We start from the raw sequence: 23376 nt of genomic DNA on the forward strand, positions 1-23376 counted from the left end.
ATATAATATAATCCTAAAAGGCAATGAGCTTAAGCGGTACGCGGGGAAGCATATCTCCGCAGTGCACCGCCACTCCATACGATCACACCTCAACACATTTCCCTCTCCCCGCTCCCCTCTACATATCTGCCGCTGTACGCGCGTTTCTCCCAACCTAAATTCAAACCCATACTCGACAAGGAAAATCAAGAGCAGAGAGAGAGAAAGCAACGACATGTCGTTTGGAGTGGAGTTTGCGTTGCCTCCGGAGGACCACGAAGATGCCAACAAGGAACGGGTGGATTTGGTTGATCCAACGGCTCCGAACTTGTCACTTCCGAGCGGGACTTTTCTCATAGCGGCGGTGGCTCTCAAGGATCAGGTACATATTCACCTCAGTTCTTCAATTTATTTACTTTTAACTAATCTTGCTTAATTAGCTCCATCATTAATTAATCAACTAAAATCTTACTTATAATTTCCCAGCTCTTTAAAGATTAAAAGATTAAAGCTTTAATTTTTTTTTTTTTTTGGTTTTGAGAATATAGGTGGTGCAGGCTACATGGGAAGGAGGACATGGTTCGGGTACGCCTACGGGTATGGTTTTGGATCCGACAGTGTATACGGGTCTCCTTGGTACGGCTTTTACGTGCTTGAGGTCGTATGAGGCCACCGGTAACCGGCAGGACTTGCTGCTCTGCGCTGATATCGTCCACAAGTGCGGGGCCGTCGCACCTGCGTCCAGCAGGTAATAATTTTTAGGATAAATTACACAAAATTATTTCAATTATTGATCACGACACTATCATACCTCATTTTTTAAAATTGATAATGTCATACATCATCTTTAAAATTTGGTCTATTATTGTACCTTAGGTTAGCTTGGCGTAAATTTCTGAATTAAACGTTGATATGACTTGATGCGGATCCTATTTTCTATTAAAAAAATAATAAGGAAAAGTTAAAAAAAAAAAAAAAAAAACTCAATTCGTTCCCTCCCCCTTCTCTCTCTTCTTCCTTATCTTCATCTTTTTCCCTCTTCCTGCAAAGAAGAAAAAAAAGAAGAAAACCAATTTGTGTTCCCCCCACCCCCTCTTCTCCCCGCACCTAACCTCGCACCCACCCTCTTTCCTCCACACCCATTCCCCCCATTTTTTCCGCGCCCAGTTTCTCTACCTGCGGAATCGGCCTGGCGAAGATTTTCCGATTCTACCTCAATTGAATATGAGTTTTTTTGGGTTGCAGGTTGTGGGTGCAAGGGTGGGTGTGGAGGGTTTAGGGAAGATGGGAGGGGAGAAGAAAGGAAGAGGGGTCGGGGAAGATGAAGATGGCTTGTGGTTTTTTTTTTTTTTTTTTTTCTTTTTTTTTTTGTTAAATGTTGAAGGTTGGGCTCAGGTGGGGGAGAGGAGGGTGGGGGTGGGGTTGGGGAGGGGGAAAGACAAACTAAGGGTGAGTGCGGGGGGGGGGAAGACAAATTGATTTTTTTTTTTTCTGGGTTGCAAGAAGGGGGAAGGGGACGAACTGACGGTTTTTTTATTTTTTTGTTTTTTAACTTTTTTTTATTATTTTAATATTTAAAAATATTAAATGATTTTTTTTAGTTTTTAATAATATTTTAATAGAAAATAGTTCTCGGGTCAAATTTAACTGAGAAATTCACGCCAAACTAATGGAAGATATAACATTGGATCAAATTCTAAAGATGAGGTATGACATTGTCAATTTTAAAAGATGAGGTATAATAGTGTCGTGAGATCCATAATTAAGGTAGTTTTTTGTCATTTACCCTAATTTTTTATTTTTAACAAACGATTATAAGTGACCTTTTATGAAAGGAAAAACAAAAAAGAAGTAAGTGAGAAACCTTCATGGAACAAACATGCGGCAGTTCGAGTGAGAAATGTTAAAGAGATTCTTTCAAAATAGAATTCTCTATAGATTCTCTGTCATCTTATAATTTAACGTTAATTCTTGTGTCAACATTATAAAATGGAAAAACATATGGTGACAGAGAATCTATAAAGAGATCTATTTTTGTGAAAGCCTCCTTAGCATTTCTCTTCTTACATATAGTGAAACTTATATGTGTCAAATGTATAATTAGACCAGACGCCATGATATAGGTAACGCGTCTCTCGTAGAATACACAGAATCTTATGGTAAACTATGATAACTTATATTATTTGTAAGTAATAATTCAATCATCATTAATCACGTCATCTGAGTTACAAAATATAATATAAATTGATGGTCTCCGTACTATTACCTGTAATGAGTAATGTGTGAATGAGTTGGGTTTGTGAGTTGGGGGTTGGGTGTCCTCAACTATTAAATGTATGTTATGTGATACATTTTAAATATAAATTTCATTTCATCTAGTGTGTTTTAAATTTTATGCCTATGTGCTAAAATCGACAACCATTTTTATTGTTAAGGGGGATGCGCAGTTTGAATAAATCAAAAGAGATTCATAGATCGCACAGAAGGAGAAATGAGTGTGATATCACTATCGAATGTCATTAAGTAAGCAGTGACTTTGATTGATTGGCAATGTCGCTTTTATGCAGGCACGTGACTTTTTTATGTGGTAGGGGAGGAGTGTACGCCCTAGGAGCTGTGGTGGCTAGTTTGATTGGGGACCATGAAAGATGTGGCCTCTATTTGAACCTGTTTCTTGAGGTATTTATATCCAACTCATATTCCCATCTGTGTCCTTTTATTAGTATTGTGAAGCTCTCTCTCTCAGATTTGGTTTTGGATAGTTACTTGATAAATATCTCAGAACTGGAATAAGCACTACTCACCTCGAGATGGATGTTGTTATTTATACATCTCTTTTTATTTTTTACTTTGTTAATATTTTTTTTTTTTTTTTTGATTCTCTTCGATTTATTTGGTTCAACGATCAAAAATTGAGAATGATGTGTAAAAGGTAAAAAAGAGTATGTGGATAATACCGTCCTATCAAATATGGAATAGTTTAATTAGAAATTTTAGTTCATTAGCAATGTCAAATAGTGTCTATTTACATGTTTAAGGGCATGTTTACTTACTAAAAATAGGTATTGGAATCATTTAAATTCTTGAGTGCCATGCGTTTACTAAAATATGGGTACATTAGTCATTTCATTACTTAACGTTTCCATGCGTTTACTTACACATAAGTAATCGAAAAACTGCAAGATTTCCCTTAAGATGAGTAATCAAATACCTAAAAATAAGTAATCAGATCGATTGAAGGAGAATAGTTGATTTGATTCTCTTTTCTTAAAAATATATATTCTTTCGCCAAAACCATCAAAAGTCCGATATGTTAGTTGTACGGAAAATGAACCCCAACTATGTGCCAATGTTCTATTCAACTTCCCAAACAACCTTATCACCTAACTTGCTTTGTTTTAATTCTTTAATTAATTGGACTTTGGAGCATCTACTTTGTGAAATAGTTGAGTGATTGCCTCGAAAGTCTAATCAAAGTTTTGGCTTTTCTTTTAGGTTGTGTTCTTGTAATTTGTCATTGTATTTTCTTGGAATTAGTCATATGCATCCTTCAAAGGAGAGCTAATTAATAACAGTTTAGGGATTTACCTAGTGCTTGCACTAAGGAATCCTCACAACCTCAAATGAGGACCCTAGAATTCACGCGTATTCATTAAAAATACTTAGTACTACGGTGTAGTAATATTTCTCATCACTTGTAAGTGAGAGGTGTTAGGTTCAATTCTCTCCAAAATCGAATTTTAACCACATTATTACTAGTCCATTGTGAGGTTAAGCTCATTCTCTTATTCTTAGTAGAGATAATATCGTTTGTTCAAAAAAAAAAAAAAAAATTCTAGTGTTGTTATCGATATTATTACAAATTTATTAAAAAAAAAAAGAAACTAAAACAATAAAAATAGTGTACATAATAATTTAGAGTACCAATAACAAAACTCTCAAATTATATGTGGACGCGTCTACAAAAGTGGAAGTCTTTTGACCCCGTGCGGTCAATGTGAAATTTCCTGATGTGGACCTAGGCTTAGGTAGATAGGTGGAAACATATTTGCGGTTTTAAGAGTTGGTTGGACGCCACATGACATTACTTAGAAATTCAATTAAAAACTTCCTGACAAAAGATGGTGAGATTTTCGTTTTTATATGACTTTCTTTGTGTGCTCTACTAAAAACATGTGAAATTTATTTTTGAGAAAGTGGGGGGCGGGCATCGGTTGGTTCGGCTTGGGTTGCACTCCCATCCGTCATCTCTAAAAGTTTGGATTGGTATATTTGGAGCCCATAAAACCTACTCAAGTAAATAGACAAACCGACTCACCCGAATGATTTTAGGCGGGTTGGGTTGCACGGGTTCCACGGGCTGGACATAATGCATTTTTTTCTTAGTTCTATTGTGAATACGAGTGACCAATATTCAAGGCCAATGTTATATTACATGTAAATTATGTGGATTTGGTGGTATAGAATCACCACCTATGACACTACATCATTCAAATCGAGTATAAGTATGCTAAAGAATTTAATTTTATGAATAAGTCAGTTTCAATCGGGTTAATAATATTCTAACCCAATGTGACCTACCTATTAATAAGCGGGTTGGTCGGGTTTTCACTCAAAAATAGTTTTTAAAGCTGAGATCCCAACCCAACCCAAGTAAGCTAGATCATTTCGGTTAGGTTGGTCGGTTAACCCACTAAAATGCTCACCCCTAACAGAAAGTGAGATTACATGTCTATAAATTAGTCTGCTACCAATTTGTTGGGATAACTCCCATATTCAAGACAAAAAAAAAAAAAAAAAGTTGAGATATGACGTGGTGAATTAGTTACATGAAAAAATCTCGTATTTGTAGCTTCTGCATTGTTTTCCCTCGCTAATACCTATTTGGTTGACTTTGTACAGATGGCACAAGAGAAGGCCTTGTCTGTTGGGCCAGAGGAAGGTGGTTTTGGAATGTCGTACGATCTTCTCTACGGGAGAGCTGGGTTTTTATGGGCAGCTTTGTTCATAAACAAGTATCTTGGACATGACAAGTTACCAAGTGATCTTCTAATGCCTGTTGTGGTTGCTGTGTTAGCTGGTGGTAGGGCGGGCGCATCTCATATCCCGTCCTGCCCGCTTATGTACAGATGGCACGGGACTAGGTACTTGGGGGCAGCCAATGGCATGGCCGGAATTTTGCAAGTGCTGCTTCACTTCCCACTTTGTAATGAGGATGCAGAAGATGTGAAGGCAACTCTTAGATATATGATGGCTAATAGGTTCCCTCATAGTGGAAACTACCCCTCAAGTGAAGGAAACCCTAGAGACAAGTTTGTGCAGTGGTCTCATGGTGCAGCTGGCATGGCCATAACCTTGTGCAAGGCATCTCAGGTTCGTGTGGTGGCTCTTTCATAAATTTACTCTTCTTAATGCAATTCTCACAGTGGGTAGTCAAAGATCGTTTAGTTTAGTGAGACCTAGTATTCACTTTGTTTGAGTAAGTCCTCGATGCTACTATCATGTACAACGCTTGTTGAATTATAACAAAACGAGCTAGTACTAATAGTGCATGAGCCTTTACCATAACAGTGATCAAATGAAATTGATGTGGTAACCAAACTTCTGTTATTTTGGAGAGAAATTAACGGTGTATGAATGTGGGCCGAAAATATAATCTCTGAAGCATTTTCCTTTAGCAAGCTTCAAAGTGTTGATGTCTGTCGATTACCTATTTAAATTTTTTGCAAGATGCATTCAGAGTTATTTGTGATGCTCGACCTTCTCACATATATCCCAAATCCTCAAAGTTTTTCTAGCCCAAAAAGAAGGTCATTGTACGTGTGTATTTTCTGTCTGTCTGCAAGAATATGAGTTAACAGCGGTTCCTGTCCTTTCTTCTTCAGGTGTTTCCAGGTGATCGGGAATTTCGTGATGCTGCAATAGAAGCAGGAGAAGTTGTGTGGAAGAACGGTTTACTGAAGAAGGTAGGACTTGCTGACGGTGTGGCTGGGAATGCCTATGCCTTCCTTTCTCTGTATCGTCTGACTGGAGAGAGCATATACAAAGAGAGAGCAAAGGCATTTGCAAGCTTCTTGTATCATAAGGCTGGAGAGTTTTCGACTGCAGGGCGCACTCATGGGGTCGAATATGGCTACTCTCTTTTTCAAGGTCTTGCTGGAACAGCTTGCCTCTGGTTTGATCTTCATGTGCCCGAAAATTCTAGGTTTCCGGGTTATGAACTGTAATAAATTGTGAAAAGTTATGAGATTTATTAGTATATGACTCTAGCCTGACATGTATATATAGATGTGAACTCAAGTAAGACACCTTAATACTAAGGCCCGACTTGTTTTGTTGTGAGAGTATCTATAAGACGAAGTTGCTGCCAGAGGAATCAGTGGTGGAAAGGATGTTAATTGTTAAGGCACAGTTTGACAACTATTTCGTTGTTTTCATTTTTGATGTAAATGTATACGACATGTTGGAACTAAATTTAAGCACCGCAGATGAGAGAGGACCTGTGGCAAACCCGACTACCTATAAAAGAACAAACAACCACGATTAACCTAAAGTACCAATAAGGTATCTACTAAAGATTCTTCGACGGTCAAGTTAGTAAGCGGTATTAAGATTCAAGTAGTGAGCAAGATAATAAAGTGTGCGTTATGAAAGCGTTACCAAAGATAAAACCCTAGATGAGGGTATTTATATTCGTTGGGAAAGGGATCTATTAGGATATAGAATCCATATTAAATTGGCATAATCTAAGAGGAATCTAGGATTAGATATTATGTCCTCTTAGAGATGTGATTACTTGCAGTGCATGTCAATCTCTAGGTTGCAAGAATCTCCAAGAATATAGGAAACCGTCTGATCCTTAAGGTTTTCGTATCTTGTGGAATAAGAATGGTCAATCTGGGTGAAGAGCCTACCTTTCCGAAGCACAGTAGGATGTGGTGGGATCGGTGGTCTATTTGAGTAACTTAATCTGATCGGAGATGTTGGGTCTGTGTACGTATTCCGATCCACCTTCCTCTGGCCCTAGAAAATCCTTATCCCATAATTGCCCCTAACTATGTATCTAAAAAGGTGTTCATCTTGAGGATGGATAGCTATCCAAAGACCATATCTTATGGAATATATCAAAATACATACCGGTTAAGATTCTTTTGCAATCTGGCCTCGTTATCATTGCAAAGTAGTAGAGACGTTCCAAATTCAAATGCGCAACCTCGAAAATTATGTCGTAGTGACAACAATGATGGGAGACATTGCTTCGCATGTGTACAAGAAATGATGAGCCACTTTTTCTGTTACCAAGCTATTTTCGCTGCCAAACACACAAATCTCGAGGTGAGACGGTCCAAATTCCTCCTCCAATTCCTCATGTATAAATTTTTTTCTATGTTATAGGAAACCTCTTCGAGAGTTCTAGCCTTCCAAACCTTCAAATTACCAAATTTCTACTTTAATTCTTTGAAAAAAAAAAAAAAAAAAACAAAAAAAGAAGACATCTTTGAGCATGGAGCTAACTCTTACCAACAATCACAACACTTTCTTTGAACCTCCGATGATCAGAGAATGAATCCAAGAGGATTGTGATTCTTTCACCGACCATAGCCAAGATTTTTTTGAGTGGGATATGAATTTGCTACAATTTCTTGGGAATGAACTTCATTTTCCTGTCAAGTTTCTCCTTTTTAGCCTTCACGTTCTGCACCTTAGTCAAAGGCGATATCCTCTTCATAGACTTTGCATGATTCAGTTGGAGCGGAGTGTCGAGATTCTTGAGCGGATTTTTCTTCATTAGATATGAACGTTGGAACAATTAACATCTTTATTATCGTGGTTTCAGAATTTCTTGTCATTGTCTTTTTTCTTCAAAGATTAATCAAATAATTTTTTTTTTTCATCAAAAAATTCAGAGACTATGAGCATGTGAGAAAATCAAGGGGTAAGAAATTTCGAAAGGAATTGCAAGAGCCTTCTACAAGAATTAAATCAAGCTCGCAATGAAAGTATTGATTTGTTGTAGCAAAAATCCGATATCTGCATTCTTGACGAATTTTACCTTCAAAACAATTAAACACCTTTGATCAAAGACCAAAGCCACGAGTCCATGTAATGGAGCGAGGGGAGTTTGGCTAATGGATCTTCGATGCTTAAGTCAGGTTTTCTGAAAAGAGAGAGAGTCTTAGGGCTTAATTGCGTAGCAAAAACTTACCAAAATTTGGTGGAGAATGAGGTATTTATTAGGGGTGGATTTTTGTTCACCACCACAACTATGGTGTATGCTCACCATACACCTAATCATTTGCCATGTATCATTTCACCTAACTCCAGTGAACTTTCACATTAAATGTTACTATTTCAATTTTGAAAAAAAAAATAACCAAGATTAAGTGAAAGGACATGTGTCAGATGATTGGTATGGTGAACATACACCAAAGTTTAGCGAGGTAAGCAAAAATGCTCCCATTTATAAGGAGATAGCTGGCCACATGCATAGGGATTGCCATGCCATTTTTCGACATCCCGTTGATGTGTCATTTGTTGGATGTATTAGAACATAGCCAGCCACTTGAGAAATAATCCTGAAGATATTATTTAATTAATAATATCTTGAAATTATCTCGTGGAATCCTTGATTGGATTTGATGCTGATTCATTATTGAGTTGGCCTTCAATAAAGAAAGCTTTAAAGATAGGATGTGACTATTAATCCGATCTTTAATACCTCCTTGGCATGGGCATGAAAGTTTGGAGAAGTCGTAGTTGGCAACTTCAGGTCTTCTTAAGAATTAAACCGTGTGCAGAATGAATGTGGGTCGTGTGCATCTTCGTCACTCGTGAGCAAAACTCCACAAGTCAGTTCAATAATTTTTCTGTATTATTTTTGGCTCCACAATTGGGTTCCCCTAGAATTCATTTTTCATCTTTTGACTATCTCTACCCAATTGATTCCAAACTTTTTATTTGCTTTTGGAATCTGAATATTTTTAATCCTTTTTTGGTTGAATTTCTTCCGTGTAAGAGGTGGGGTTGCGATATTGGGGGGTGCTCGGGGGTGGTGGTGGGTGGATGGGTGGCTAGGGGTGGTGTTTGTTGTACTGAAGTGGGAAGGAGGGAGGGATGGAGGGTGGATGGTGGTTCCGACTCCGTCCTTTTGTTGTTTCTCGAGTTTCAATTAATCTTTACTCTTTTTTAGTTTTTGTTTTCTTAATTTTAAAACATTAGGTTTTTTATTTAATATTTTCATGTGGCATCATATCATTAGACTTGGGAGTCTCCACACACATGCCATGTAAGCAAGCAACATAAAAGTTTATGAGAGTAGACGGAAGGATTAAAGTGGCGGAGAGAGGATGATCGACCGGATCTTTTTGCGAGGATTTCAGGAATCCTCCAATCATATTAGTTTATCATGTATCATACGGCTAGTTTTTGTCAAATACTATTTATATTCAATTTTAAATAAAAAAATTACAATGATATCTGACCGTACAATGTACGATGAACATATGTGATTGAAGGATTCAGCGAGGATCCTCCTGGAAATTTGTATAGATAAAAACATGAAAAATGACAGTGATGATTTTGAAACTTAAGAGTGCATTTGTTGCAACGAACAATCTCGGACTTGACTAATTTCAGGGACTAAATTGAATTAGCTTGACATGGACTAAGTAGTATAAGGATAATGAATCATTTGGTGCAGTGTCAGACTAAATCACGAACTAAATTATTTTAGAGTTAAAATATTTTTTTGTCATTTTTAATTCATTTTATCAATATTTTTTTTTATTATTAATGCACACTTTTTTTTATTTGACTCTCTATCCCCAGTCCCTTTACTTTTCTTCTTTGGTTTGAATTCTGTTCTTCGCAAGACCAGATTTGCTCCCACTAATAATCAAACCCATAAACTTTCTCTTCTTTTCATTTGCTTTCTCTCCAATTAAAACCCATATTCCTCTTTTTTTAATTTACTTTCTCTTCAAATCAAACATAGAAAAATCCCTTTTTTTTTTTTTTTTTCCCAATTTAAAGAGGCTCGGATCGTCGGATCTGCAAAATGATTTCAATTGATCTCTACAAATCGACGACAAAGTTACAGACGCATCTTCCTAGCAGAGCGCTTGGTGGCCTCGAGGAGGACACGAAGATCAGTGGTGCGGGATCTGGAGTTGCGGGCAGGGCTTGTGTGAGAGATGAAGCTACTGAATCGGTTGATTACAGGCTAAGGATAGAAGAAAAGCTTAATGGCTGTAGGTTGGGGATTTGTGGAAGATGATGAATTCGAAGCCTCATCACGATGATGATGCGAAGAGCTGGTCTTAGCAATCCCATCCTTTTTGCCCGACCTCGTTAAGCCCAGCAAATGAAAAGTCTAGTTGGAACAATTCTGAGCTCCCCCACCCCCCCCCCCCCCCCCCCCCCCCCCCACAAAAAAAAAACTCGGTCCTGGCTTGCACCAAACACAGATTAATATTCTTAGCTAAGTCAGTCTACTCCAGTTAAGCTTAGGAAGGGTAAACAAACACGTCCTAAAAACTAAAATTATGACTTTACAATGGACTATTTCTATATATAATAAGGCCTACTCGTTTAAATACGATAACAAGACCTTGGGCCTTTGTCCAGCTGGGTCTAGGGTATTTAACCTAGCAATAATCTTGATAGCTTGGTAGAAAGATATAAAGCCCAAAACTTTTGCAAAGGCCATTATCAAGATTATACAGGGAGAGGTACTCAATTGTGTGATAACTCATACATTGCATGCATTTATACCATCCATTTCTAGTCTATTTGTGATGTTTTTGAGTTAAACTAATTGCATTTTACCTTATTTTGTGTTAGTGTGCAGTTACATGTACTTTATGATCAATTTGAAGGCAAAAGAAGTGAATACATGCCATTTTTGGAGCTGACCCTTATTCAAACGTGGAGAGAAGTTTAGTGGCTGTTTTGGAGCCAAAATAAAGTTGTTACTTGTTTTGAAGCCCAAATAAAGAATCCAAAGTGAATCTGGCTAGTTAGGAGACCAAGAGCAAAATGGGAAAGGAATTGGAATATCTAACATGATTTAGAGGAGCCAAATAAGGAAAAACGTTCAAAACTTTGGCTTAATGATTGGGATCACCTTGCAATTAGTTGCAGCCCCATTTAGCATCTAAATACTAGGGTTTCAGATCACTTTTACACAAGCCCCCCTTGGGAGTCGCCCAAAGCTCTCTCTCTTCTCTTTCTTTGGCCTTTCTTCCAGAAACAAAACCCTATTTCCCTTCGCCATCCGCTGCCACCGAAAAAACCACGCAGCCGCGCTGTTCTTGGAGAAGTTCAACATCAGAATTGCTTCAAGGGGGTTTCTTCTATGAACTTTAATTTCACTCATGTTGTTCTTGATATTTATATATTTTGCAATCATGTTGTGTAATTAAGTTCATAGTTGGGGAATTCGGTGTAGCCTTGCAAACCTACTCTATTTTATTAAGTTAAAGTATTCAAATTACCAATCTGTGTTCTTGTTTCATTCACTGATTTTATAGTATAATTTGTTTGTTAATCTTAATGTTTGATCACCATTAGGGCTGCTTATGAATTATTTGATCAAGGTTATAGTACACGTCATGCTTAATCTTGGTGGACATGTAAATGAATGAAGAAACTGCTATGCATACATCCTGCCATGTGATTTCTTTGGCTCTTTGAAGTCTTCTTGTTCTTCATGGATTCTTACTTGCTAATCTAAGATGAACATCACAACTAGGTTGCAGATTAGGAGTATTTGATCACAACCACACATCAAATGGATGATCATAAATAAGTAAAACGAACCCTAGTTACAGATTGGATAGTTGAATGTGTTTTGACTTAATTTTCATGGAATTGACTCTTGTAATGGTGAAATCGGTATCCCTAGTTCCGTTCCCATCGTTTCTGAATCAATCTATCATTCATCTTTATCTTGTCTTGCATTTTAAGTTACCTTAGCTTTCAAAACAAAAATCTAAATTCAATTTTCATTTTCATTGCTTAGTTAGGGTTCATATAAAGCTAGCAATTTGTAGAGTTATAATCAGTTCTTGTGGTTCGACACCTTTACTTGTGCCATTATACTATCCTTATATTTGCACTTAAAAGAAACACAACATTGCGTTTGTCATTAAGAAAATGTTCTTCGTTTTATTTAACTAATAAAATATTATATAGAAAAGTACCATTGCTCCGTGCCTTCCAGAAATAGTTATTATTGGCGATTGCTTGTTATTTGCAAAAGTTAGAAGGATCACGCTTCCACTAGCTTATGTGTTAATAAATCATTTTTCCACACGTAATGATGTTGTAGAGGAATATGTGCTCACGGATGATCCTTGACTCCACCAACTTAATTAGTGTTAATAATTTTTTTTAATTGGAATTTGGAGGAGGTATGCTTGCATGGATGATCATGGACTCCAGTTGTGATCCTCTCAAGGACACGCGTGGACTACCCTTGGCCTTTCAATCGATCTTTCTAGAAAGGGGGATACAATTAAGAGAACACAATCTCATCAAGTCAAATAATTTAAAAACATTAACATTTGTTAAAAGTGTCAAATTACTATCCAGTAATATAATAAACTTCTTAGTTTTTATTTTTAGTTTTATTTTTTTATCTAACAAACGATATTATCTATGACGAAGTGAGCAATAACCTCACAATGAACTAGCAACAATTTAGTTCAAATTCCTCTTTGTAGAAATTCGAACTTAAAACTTCTTCAATTTTTTTTTTGAACAAATGATATTATCTATTCTAAAGGGAGTGGGGTGGCTAGCCTCACTATAGGCTAGCAATAATATAATTCAAATTCGTCTTTGGCAAGAATCGAATTTAAAACTTCTCACTTACAAATGAAGAGAAATATTACTAGATCGTGATACTAAGTGACATAAACTTATGAGTTAAAGGGATTGTATATTTAATTCCTTTGCCACAAAATTTTCTCTCAAGGCACATAAAAAGGGGGAATCTATAGCATTTAATTATATGAATAACTACATATACATCCAAATTATAAGACTATATTTTAGAGAGACCAAGTTTTTATTTTTTTTATTTTTTTAAAGAGTGACAAAACTTATCTATATGATATGTGATGTCATGATTGTTTTTTAAATTTCTTTTGTATTTTCAATTTTACCCTATATAATTAAAATGTTTATCTCTATCTCCTTATTTGTATTGTTTTTTTTTTCTTTTTTCTTTTTCGTCATTTTCTCTCTCTTCCTGCTCCTTCATTCCTTCATTCCTTCATTCCTTCTCTCTCTTATTTCTTTTTCCCACTTCTCTGAGTGCTCTCTCCCTCGTTTGCTTCTCCTTCATATTGTTTCCTAAACTTACAAGTGTTTGTTTTATATTTTTTAAGAACTATTGGGATTTTTTATTAGTATTTTTTTTAAAAGTATTTGATTTTGAGGTTTTGATTGATTTGAATGCATGAATTTTGAAACTGATCTTACAAAAATGAAGGAATTTTGAAATTGATCTTGTAGAAATGTTGGAAATTTGAAACTGATATTGCAGAAGCGCTATTTTTTTTTTTAAACTAATCTTGCATAAATGCTGGAATTTTGAAATTAATCTTGGAGAAATGCTGAAATTTAACTGATTTTGCAGAGGTGTGAGAATTTTTTAAACTGATCTTGCAGAAATGCTGGAATTTTGAAACTAATCTTGCAAGAAGTGCTAGAATTTTGAAATTGATCTTGCAGAAGTTCCAAATTTTTGAAACTGATCATGCAGAACTGTTGAAATTTTTGAAACTCATATTGCGGAAGTGCTGAAATTTTGAAACTGATCTTGAAGAAGTGCCAAATTTCAAAATTCATCTTGTAGAAATGTTGGAATTTTGAAACTGATCTTGCAGAAGTGCTGAAATTTTGAAATTGATCTTAAGGAAGTGCAGAAAATTTTGAAACTGATCTTACAGAAATGCTAATTTTGAAACTGATCTTGCAAAAGTGCTAAATTTTTTGAAATTAATCTTGCAGAAATGCTAGAACTTTGAAACTAATCTTATGGAAGTGCTGGAATTTTGAAAATGATCTTGTGGATGTGCGAAAAATTTTGAAACTGATCTTGTAAAAGTTCATGAGTTTTGAAGTCGATCTTGCAAAAGTGCAAAAATTAATTTTCACGGATCTAAAATAAATTTGAAGGTTTTTAGGTGGTGTCAGCTTGTAGTTTTGTTTTGGTTAAGTAACAAGTTTATTGGGAGCACCGCTAAAATTTCAAAATTTTGGTTTGCTTGTTTTTGGGTTAGGTTTGTTAGGGTTTGAGTTTTTGTCTCTCCTTGAAATAATTCAAAACTAAAGAGATTCTATGAAATGTATTTTGTTTTTTTTGTCTCCATAGGTAAGGCACATTTGATAATCATTTAGCTTTAAAGTTTTATAGTTTTTACTCTTTTTGTTTAAAATATGATGAAATTACTATATAGAGGAAAAAATGATAAAGAAAAGTGGGGAAAAGATGGTCTGATAAATGTAGAAGAAATGGTGAAAACGATTTTAAGTTGTTTTCCCTTTTAACATTTTGTTCTTTATTCATTCATCTTTATTTCTTTTTTCCGCTTTCATCATGCTTTTTAATTCATCAGTTTTCATATTTATTTCTCATATACTAGCCTTTATGCACACGCGTGACATTTTTTGAATCACAACATGCTGCGCATGACTTACACATTTTAAATGTATTTATATACGTAAATTGACAAAAGGAAAGTTAAATATTTGAAATAAATGAATAATCTTAGATCATGCTAGAAGAAACCCCTTGTAGACCAATTAAAACAGCTGAATTCACATAATAAAATCCGTCTCTATAGAATTTACATTAAGAATAGAGAAAATAATATTTAACAAACAATTGATTGAATCACATTATTGCTAGCCCATTGTGAAGCAAAGCCCGACCTCTCCCCATTAGTGTTGTGATAGCCCGTTCCGGATTTTCGAACTGTAGTGGTGAAATGACGATTTTGCCCTTAGCATGTTGGTTTCGTTGTGTGGTTGTTTTGGGTTTTGTTTGGCTGGTTCTGGACCACACACACCTTCCCACATTCCTTCATCGCTTTCCCTATCCCGTACCCTGTCCCTTTCTCTCTCTCTCTCTCCCATTTCTATCCTCCCATGTACGGACACAACCAAAACCATCCAAACCTTCACAGATCGAGGAAACAAATTACATATTCATGCTCGTGAGGTCCGTAGGAGTTCAACCATACCCATTTCAAGTAAGGATACCTTCGTTTTCACGTCGAACTCGAGATACCTTGATTTGGTCACTGTTCATGCACACGTTAATTCTTGTGTTTTTGGGAATTTCAAGCTTGTAGGAAGCTTGGTGAGGTCCTTCGGAAGCTCGGGGTGGTTCGTTTAAGGGTTTTGGACGTCGGGATCGTGGGTTACAAGCTTGGCCGGAGTTGGTGGTGTTTTCCCAGTGAGATTCTGTGGATTTTAGTGCTTGAAAATTGTATGGATTTGTTCATCTTGTTGTAAGCTTCATTTTGGTACCAATTTTGTGAAATTTGGTTGAAAAACGAGGAAGTTACAAGGTTTTAAGGTTTTCCTGATTTTCTGGCGCCGAAGCTTCGCCGGAGAAGATGACGGAATATTCCGTTAGTTTGGACGGAACAGCGTTAACGGAATCAGTTAAAGTTAACAGAATATTCCTGACGGCATTAACTGACGTCGTCAGTGTGCCAGGCACGTGCCTGAGCGTGGGCAGCGCGTGTGGCCGTGCCTTGGTCGACACGTGGGGGCGCGTGCTGCGGTGGAAATTTTTTCTAAAAATATGGGGATGTTTCTGAGGTTGAGTAGATCACGTTGGTGTATTCATACACCCTATTTGAGCATTGTATGAGAAGCTATTTCGTAATGTTGATTATGTGTTTTAAAATTAACGTTTTTATAGTTGTTTCGCATATAGGTGAGACCTATTCCGAGGACGAGCGCGGTCACTCGAGACAAGGGGGTTACGACCCTTCTACATACCAGTGAGTGAGCTTTTGGTTTTCTGTATATACCTATATACTTATATTTTTCCCAGGAAATGAATTGAAACTTTTATACGTTTTTATGCCATGCATTATGTTTGCCATTTGTTTATGCATTGTTAGTAGCCTATATATATATATATATGTTTGGTGCTGCGGACGCACAGGTAAGTGTCAGGTGAGTTATGATTTATGTTATGTTCAATAGTGATTTGAGATGCATAGAGAGCTCATAACCTGCACCCCTAATGTTAGTGCTCCCGCCCAGAGTTGGGCACAGTCCTTTACGTGATGTTCACCTCCCGCACCACACGCTCATCTTGGATTCAAGTTAGGTGCACAGTCCTTTACGTGATGTTCACCTCCCGCACCACACGCTCATCTTGGATCCAAGTTAGGTGCACAGTCCTGTCGTACAGACCACTTTAGGTGGTTCCGACTCGTAGATGACCCGCGATTATTCGCCCAACCTTCACGTGATCGTAGCACTCGAGCGTACTTATTATCCACCCAGTCCTGTCGTACAGACCACTTTAGGTGGTTCCGACTCGTGTGCAGGTACAGTTAGTGAGATGGAGATTTGAGATTTAGATTTAGCCGTACAGGTTACGTTAGGTGACTCCGGCCGACAGATTCATGGCATTGATTTTGACATTTTCCTGAGCACTTGCATTTATTCGAGGCATTTGACATGTCATATTTCTGAGCATGACTTATATATATGTATATCCTATTTTTCTGGGAAATATACAGGTTTTACGGCGAGGGGTTAGAATCTTGTTTATGAAATGGTTTTTGAAAAGCTTTGTTTTTTATCCACTCACACTTTTTGTTTTGCGCCCCTCCAGCTTCTAGTTGGCTAGCACTTTTGGTGGTTCCCCAGAGGATTTCCCTGGTATATCTGACAGATTATCACCAGTGTAGGACCACCTTTGGGTGTGTTTTTGTAGTGTTGTTCCTTCCGGTCTGCATTAGGTCTTCGTGTTTTGAATTTTGTTTTTCACACTTACGCTTGCACATGTATGTTCTTACTTTATGTAAAGCTGGTTTTTATTTATTTGTACTTTTATTATTATTTTATTAGCTTCCGCACTGTGTATATGGTTACATCACTTCCACGTGACGGCCAGCATGCCCTAATCTCGGTCGGGGTGTGTCAAGTGTAGATAATATTGTTTGTTAAAAAAATAATTATTTGACAACTAATTTAATCACATTATTATCTACTTGCGAAAGATCTTTTTTATAAACGGAATTACATGCCTCTTAAGATATTTTGAACGTGTTTAAAAATAGAGAAAATAATATTTAATAAACAACTGATTGAGCCACATTATTGTTAGCCTATTGTAAGGCTAAGCGCACCCATCACCCTTAGTGTAGATAATATCGTTTGTTAAAAAAAAAAACAATAATCATTTGACAACTAATTTAATCACATTATTATCCGCATGCCAAAGATCTTTTTTATTTTTATTTTTTATAACCGGCATTACACGTCTCTTAAGATGTTTTTAACGTGTTTTAAAATAGAGAAATTGAATCACATTATTGCTAGCCTATTGTAAGGTAGTTAATTAAAAAAAAAAAAGCACAAAAAAACTAATTAAAATGACGAAGGCATTTTTTGAATCACAGTATGCTACGCATGACTTACATGTTTTAAATGTATATATATGCGTAAATTGACAAAAAGAAAGTCAAATATTTGAAGTAAATGAATTATCTTAGATCATGCTAGAAGAAACTCTTTGTAAACCAATTAAAGCAGCTGAATTCACATAATAAAATCTGTCTATATAGAATTTAAATTAAAAATAGAGAAAATAATATTTAATAAACAATTGATTGAATCACATCATTGCTAGTCCATTATGAGGCTAAGCTTGCCCTCACCCCCTTAATGTAGATAATATCGTTTGTTAAAAAAAAAAATCATTGGACAACTAATTTAATTACATTATTATGTGCGTGGGAAATACCTTTTTTTTTATAACCAGCATTACACGCCTCTTAAGATGTTTTGAACGTACTTAATAATAGAGAAACTAATATTTAATAAATAATTGATTGAATCACATTATCACTAGCCTATTGTGAGGCTAAGCCCACCTCCTCCTCCTCAGTGTAGATAATATCGTTTGTTAAAAAACCAAATAAGGTGCGTGTAATTGGTTGTTTTGTGTGTTGTGGCATGTGTTGGACCACACCCACACCTGCACCCACACTGTCTCACTCTCCCTCTTACTCTGTCACTTTCCCTGTCTCTCTCTCTCTCCCCCCGAGTCCTCTATTCTTCTTATTCTTCCTGCAACGTACGGACACACACACAACTAAACCAAATCATCACAGATCGAAGAAACTAAGGCCATATTCGAGCTCGTGAAGCTCGTGGGAGTACAGCTGTACCATTTCCAGGTGAGAAACCAGTCATTTTCACGTCGATTTCTTAAGCTCCGATTTGAGTACTGTTCATGTAAATTTAACCTAGCTAGTTTTTGGGATTTTGAAGCTTGTAGTTGTGTTTGTGAGGTTCCCAGGAGCTTGGGAGTACTTCGTTGGACAAATTTGGACGTCGGGAAAGCTTGGTTCGAAGTTGGCCGGTTTTTGAGTTTGAAGACAGGTATGATCGCGTGGTTTTTAGCCTTTAAAAGTGGTCTATCGTGATTCTCTTAGCTCTAAGTTTCATTTTGGTTCAAGAATCATAAAAATTGGTTGAAAAACGAAGGAGAATAGTGAGTTTAAAGTTTTCTCAGTTTTCCGGTGACCGGAGTCCGGCGAGTGTAGGCCGGAGAAGAAACAGGAATATTCCGTTAATTTATAACGGAATATTCCTAACGGCAGTAACGGTATCCGGTTAAGTATAACAGAATATTCTGGGGTTTTAACGGAATATTCCTGATGGCGTCAATTGACACCATCAGTGTGCACGGCATGTGGCCGCGCGTGGGGGCGCGTAGGTCCGTGCCTATTTTGGAGCGTGGGGGCGCGTGAGAGGTCCAAAAATTATTTTAAAAATATGGTTGTGATCCTGAGGTTGTGTAGAGCACGTTGGTATATTCATTTGTCCATTTCTAGCAATATATGAGAAGTTATTTTGAACGGAAGGTTATGTGCTTTAAAGTTAACGTTTTTATAGTTAATTCGCATATAGGTGACACGTATCCCGAGGACGAGCGTGCACACTCGAGGTAGGGGGGCTACGACCCTTCCACATACCAGTGAGTGGGCTTTTGGTTTTCCGTATATACTTATATACATATAATTTTCAGAAATTAATATAAATGCTTATTCGTTATACGCCTTTTCTTTTATATAATTGGTGCTTATGCATGATTAGTTGCATCTACGTTTATTTATAAATTCAATTACGTGTATGTATATATGTAATGGTGTTGTGGAGGCACAGGTAAGTGCTAGGTAAGCGTTACTTCATATATGCATTCAATGGTGATTAGAGATGTTTAGAGAGCTCATAACCTGCACCCCCGGTGTTAGTGCTCCCGCCCAGAGTAGGGCACAGTCCTTCACGTGTCGTTCACCTCCCGCACCACACGCTCAGCTTGGATCCAAGTTAGGTGCACAATCTTGTCGTACAGACCACTATAGGTGGTTCCGACTCGTAGGTGACCCGCGATTATTCGCATAGCCTTCACGTGATCGTAGCACTAGAGCGTTTATATGCATTACACCCAGGCTTGTCGTACAGACCACTATAGGTGGTTCCAACTTGTGGGCAGGTTTAGTTGTTGAGATTGAGATTTGAGCTCTAGATTCAGCCGTACAGGTCACTTTAGGTGACTCCGGCTGCCACTGATAAGTTATTGACACTGTTTATACCTGAGCACTTGCATATTATTTTGAGGCTTTGAGCATGACGGCATACCCTTGAGCATATTTGGCATATTTATACCTACGTATATATGTTTATTTTCTAGGAAGTATACAGGTTTTACGGCGAGGGGGTTAGAATGTATTTTATGAAATGGTTTTCAAGGAATTTTGTTTTTACCCACTCACGCTTTTTTTTTGCGCCCCTCCAGGTTCTAGTAGCTTAGCGTGTTCGATCGTTTTCCCAGAGGACGTCCCGGCATTTCTGACAGACACTCACCGATGTAGGGTCACCTTCGGGTGCACTATTGTTGTATCTTTTCTTTGGACTGCTGTAGTTTTTAGGCTCTGAATTCAGCGACTCACCTACGCTAGCATTTATCTTATCACTTTATGTTTGCTAGTTTTTAAATTATTCGTACTTTTATATTATTTCCCTTAGCTTCCGCACTGTGTACATGGCTACGTCACTTCCACGTGACGGCCAGCATGCCCTGGCCTCGGTCGGAGTGTGTCATAGATAATATCGTTTGTTAACAAAAAATAATCATTTAACAACTAATTTAATCACATTATTATCTGCGTGCGAATGACCTTTTTTTATAATCGGCATTACACGCCTCTTAAGATGTCTTGAAAGTGTTTAAAAATAGAGAAATTGATTCACATTATTGCTAGACTATTGTTAGGTACTAATTAAAAAATAATTATTTGACAACTAATTTAATGTAATTTAATCGCATTATTATCCTCGTGTGAAAACCTTTTTTTATAACCGGCATTATATGACTTTTAAAATATTTTGAACGTGTTTAAAAATAGAGAAAATAATATTTAATAAACAATTGATTGAATTAGATTATTGTTAGCCCATTGTCAGGCTAAACCAGCATTTTCCCCCTTAGTGTAGATAATATCGTTTGTTAAAAAAAAAAAAATCATTTGACAACTAATTTAACCACATTATTATCTGCGTGTGAAATACTGTTTTTATAACCGGGTTTACACGCCTCTTAAGATGTTTCGAACTTGTTTAAAATAGAGAAAATAATATTTAATAAACAACTGATTGAATCACATTATTACTAACCCATTGTGAGGCTAAACCCACCATTCCTCCTTAGTGTAGATAACATTGTTTGTTAAACAAAAAAAGCAATCATTTGACAACTAATTTAATCATATTATTATCCGCATGTGAAAGACATTTTTTATAACTGGCATTACACTTCTCTTAAGATGTTTTAAACATGTTAAAAAATAGAGAAATTGAATCACATTATTGATAGCCTATTGTGAGTTACTAATTGAAAAAAAAAACAATTATTTGACAACTAATTTAATCACATTATTATCCGCATGCGAATGATATTTTTTATAACCGGCATTACAACCTTTTAAGATGTTTTGAACGTGTTTAAAAATAGAGAAAATAATATTTAATAAACAACTGATTAAATCACATTATTGCTAGCTCATTTTGAGGCTAAGCCCACCCTATTCTGTAACATCCCACATCGTCTAGGAGAGTGATCCTTAAATGTATATTCTCATCCCTACCTAGCACGAGGCTTTTTGGGAGCTCACTTACTTCGAGTTCCGTAGGAACTCCGAAGTTAAGCGAGAATGGGGTTAGAGCAATCCCATGATAGGTGACCCACTGGGAAGTTGCTCGTGAGTTCCCAAAAACAAAACCGTGAAGGAATGGTAAGCCGAAAGCAGATAATATCGTGCTACGGTAGTGGAGCGGGCCCGGGAAGTGGTCCCGCCCGGGCGGGGATGTGACACTATCCCTTTAGTATCCCCTTAGTATAGATAATATTATTTGTTAAAAAAAAAATATATTATTATTTGACAACTAATTTAACCACATTATTATCTGCCCACGAAAGTCTGTTTTTATAACCGGCATTACATGCAATTTAAGATGTTCTGAACGTGTTTAAAATAGAGAGAATAATATTTAATAAACAACTGATTGAATCACATTATTGCTAGTCCATTGTGAGGCTAAGCCCACTCTTCTCCCCATTAATGTAAATAATATCGTTTGTTAAAAAAAAAATGATAATCATTTGACAACTAATTTAATCACATTATTATTCGCGTGAGAATGACCTTTTTTATAACCAGCATTGCACGCATCTTAAGATGTTTTGAACGTGTTTAAAAATAGAAAAATTGAATCACATTATTGCTAGCCTATTGTGAGGTACTAATTAAAAATAAAAAAACGAAAAAATTAATTATTAAAAAAATACTATTAAAATGATGAAAATGCCTCTGCCTTATTTGATCCATATTTTGGGATGCATTTGAAGTTTTTTTTGTCTTTGTTGAGGCTTGGTGACACCAAAATCACTATTCATTCTTAGTATGAATAATATCGTTTGTTAAAAACCAATAGTGAAAATAATTTAATTACATTATTATCCGCGTGGGAAAGACTTTTTTAATAACCGGTGTTACATGCCTCTTAAAATGTTTTGAATGTGTTTAATGTGACAGCTCGTCCCAAAATTCATGTTAACGTACGTGTAAAATTACAACTTTGCCCCTAATTCGTTTCGTTATGTTTTTGGTTGCTTGGTGTGGTGTTGGCAGGTGCTGGGCCACACACACATACTCTCACTATCTCTATCCCTTTCTTTGTCTCTTTCCCTGTCTCTCTCTCTCTCTCTCTCTCTTGAGCTCCCTTCCTTCTTCTTCTTCCTTCGAACTCGTACGGACACACACACAACTACACTAAATCATCACAGATCGAAGAAACTAAAGGCACAGTCGAGATCGTGAGGTCGAGGGGAGCACGATCATACCATTTTCAGGTAAGAAATCTGTTGTTTTCACGTCGATTCGACAATGGCAGATTTGTGTACTGTTCATGCAAACATTGATCTAGCACGTTTTTGGAATTTTGAAGTTCATAGATGTCTCAGTGAGGTTCCCAGGAGCCTCGGAGTGCTTCGTTGGACGAAATTGGACGTCGGAATCGCCTGGTTCGAGCTTGACCGGTTTTGGAGGTTGGTGACAGGTGAGTTTTCGTAGGTTTTAGCCCTTAAAACTTGTATGGACGTGTTCTACTAGTTTAGGGCTTCATTTTGGTGTTAGAATCGTGAAAAATGGTTGAGAATCGAGTGAGAAAACACGGTTTACAGGTTTTCCAGTTTTCCGGCGCCGGCGACAGCATCGGAGACTGAACGGGGAAGAAGACGGAATATTCCGTCAGTTTTGACGGAATATTCCTGACGCCGTTAACGGAATCTGTCAAAATTGACGGAATATTCCTAACGGCGTCAGTTGACACCATCCGTGTGCACCGCATGTGCCTGCACGTGGCCTGCGCATGTGGCCGTGCCTTGGCTGGCGCGTGCGGCGGTGGAAAATTTTTCTAAAAATATGGTTGTGATCCTGAGGTTATGTAGAGCACGTTGGTATATTCAATTGTCCATTTTGAGCAATGTATGAGAAGTTATTTTGAACGGAAGGTTATGTGCTTTAAAATTTATGTTTTTATAGTATTTTCGCATATAGGTGATACGTA

General features: G+C 36.9%; 1 protein-coding gene across 1 annotated transcript; it reads left to right on the forward strand.

The window, feature by feature from the left end:
• Positions 1–6349, forward strand: LOC103931784 (lanC-like protein GCL1). The gene is made up of 5 exons (XM_009341312.3): positions 1–361; positions 528–727; positions 2547–2658; positions 4882–5352; positions 5865–6349. Exons 1-5 carry the CDS (start codon positions 215–217, stop codon positions 6204–6206), a joined length of 1272 nt encoding a protein of 423 aa, XP_009339587.1. The 5' UTR covers positions 1–214; the 3' UTR covers positions 6207–6349.
• Positions 6350–23376: the final 17027 nt, after the last annotated feature.

This window comes from the organism of the source record quoted next, unplaced genomic scaffold (genome assembly GCF_019419815.1).
Source record: "Pyrus x bretschneideri cultivar Hongxiangsu unplaced genomic scaffold, Pyrus_bretschneideri_v1 Contig86, whole genome shotgun sequence".
NCBI classification, from domain to species: domain Eukaryota; kingdom Viridiplantae; phylum Streptophyta; class Magnoliopsida; order Rosales; family Rosaceae; genus Pyrus; species Pyrus x bretschneideri.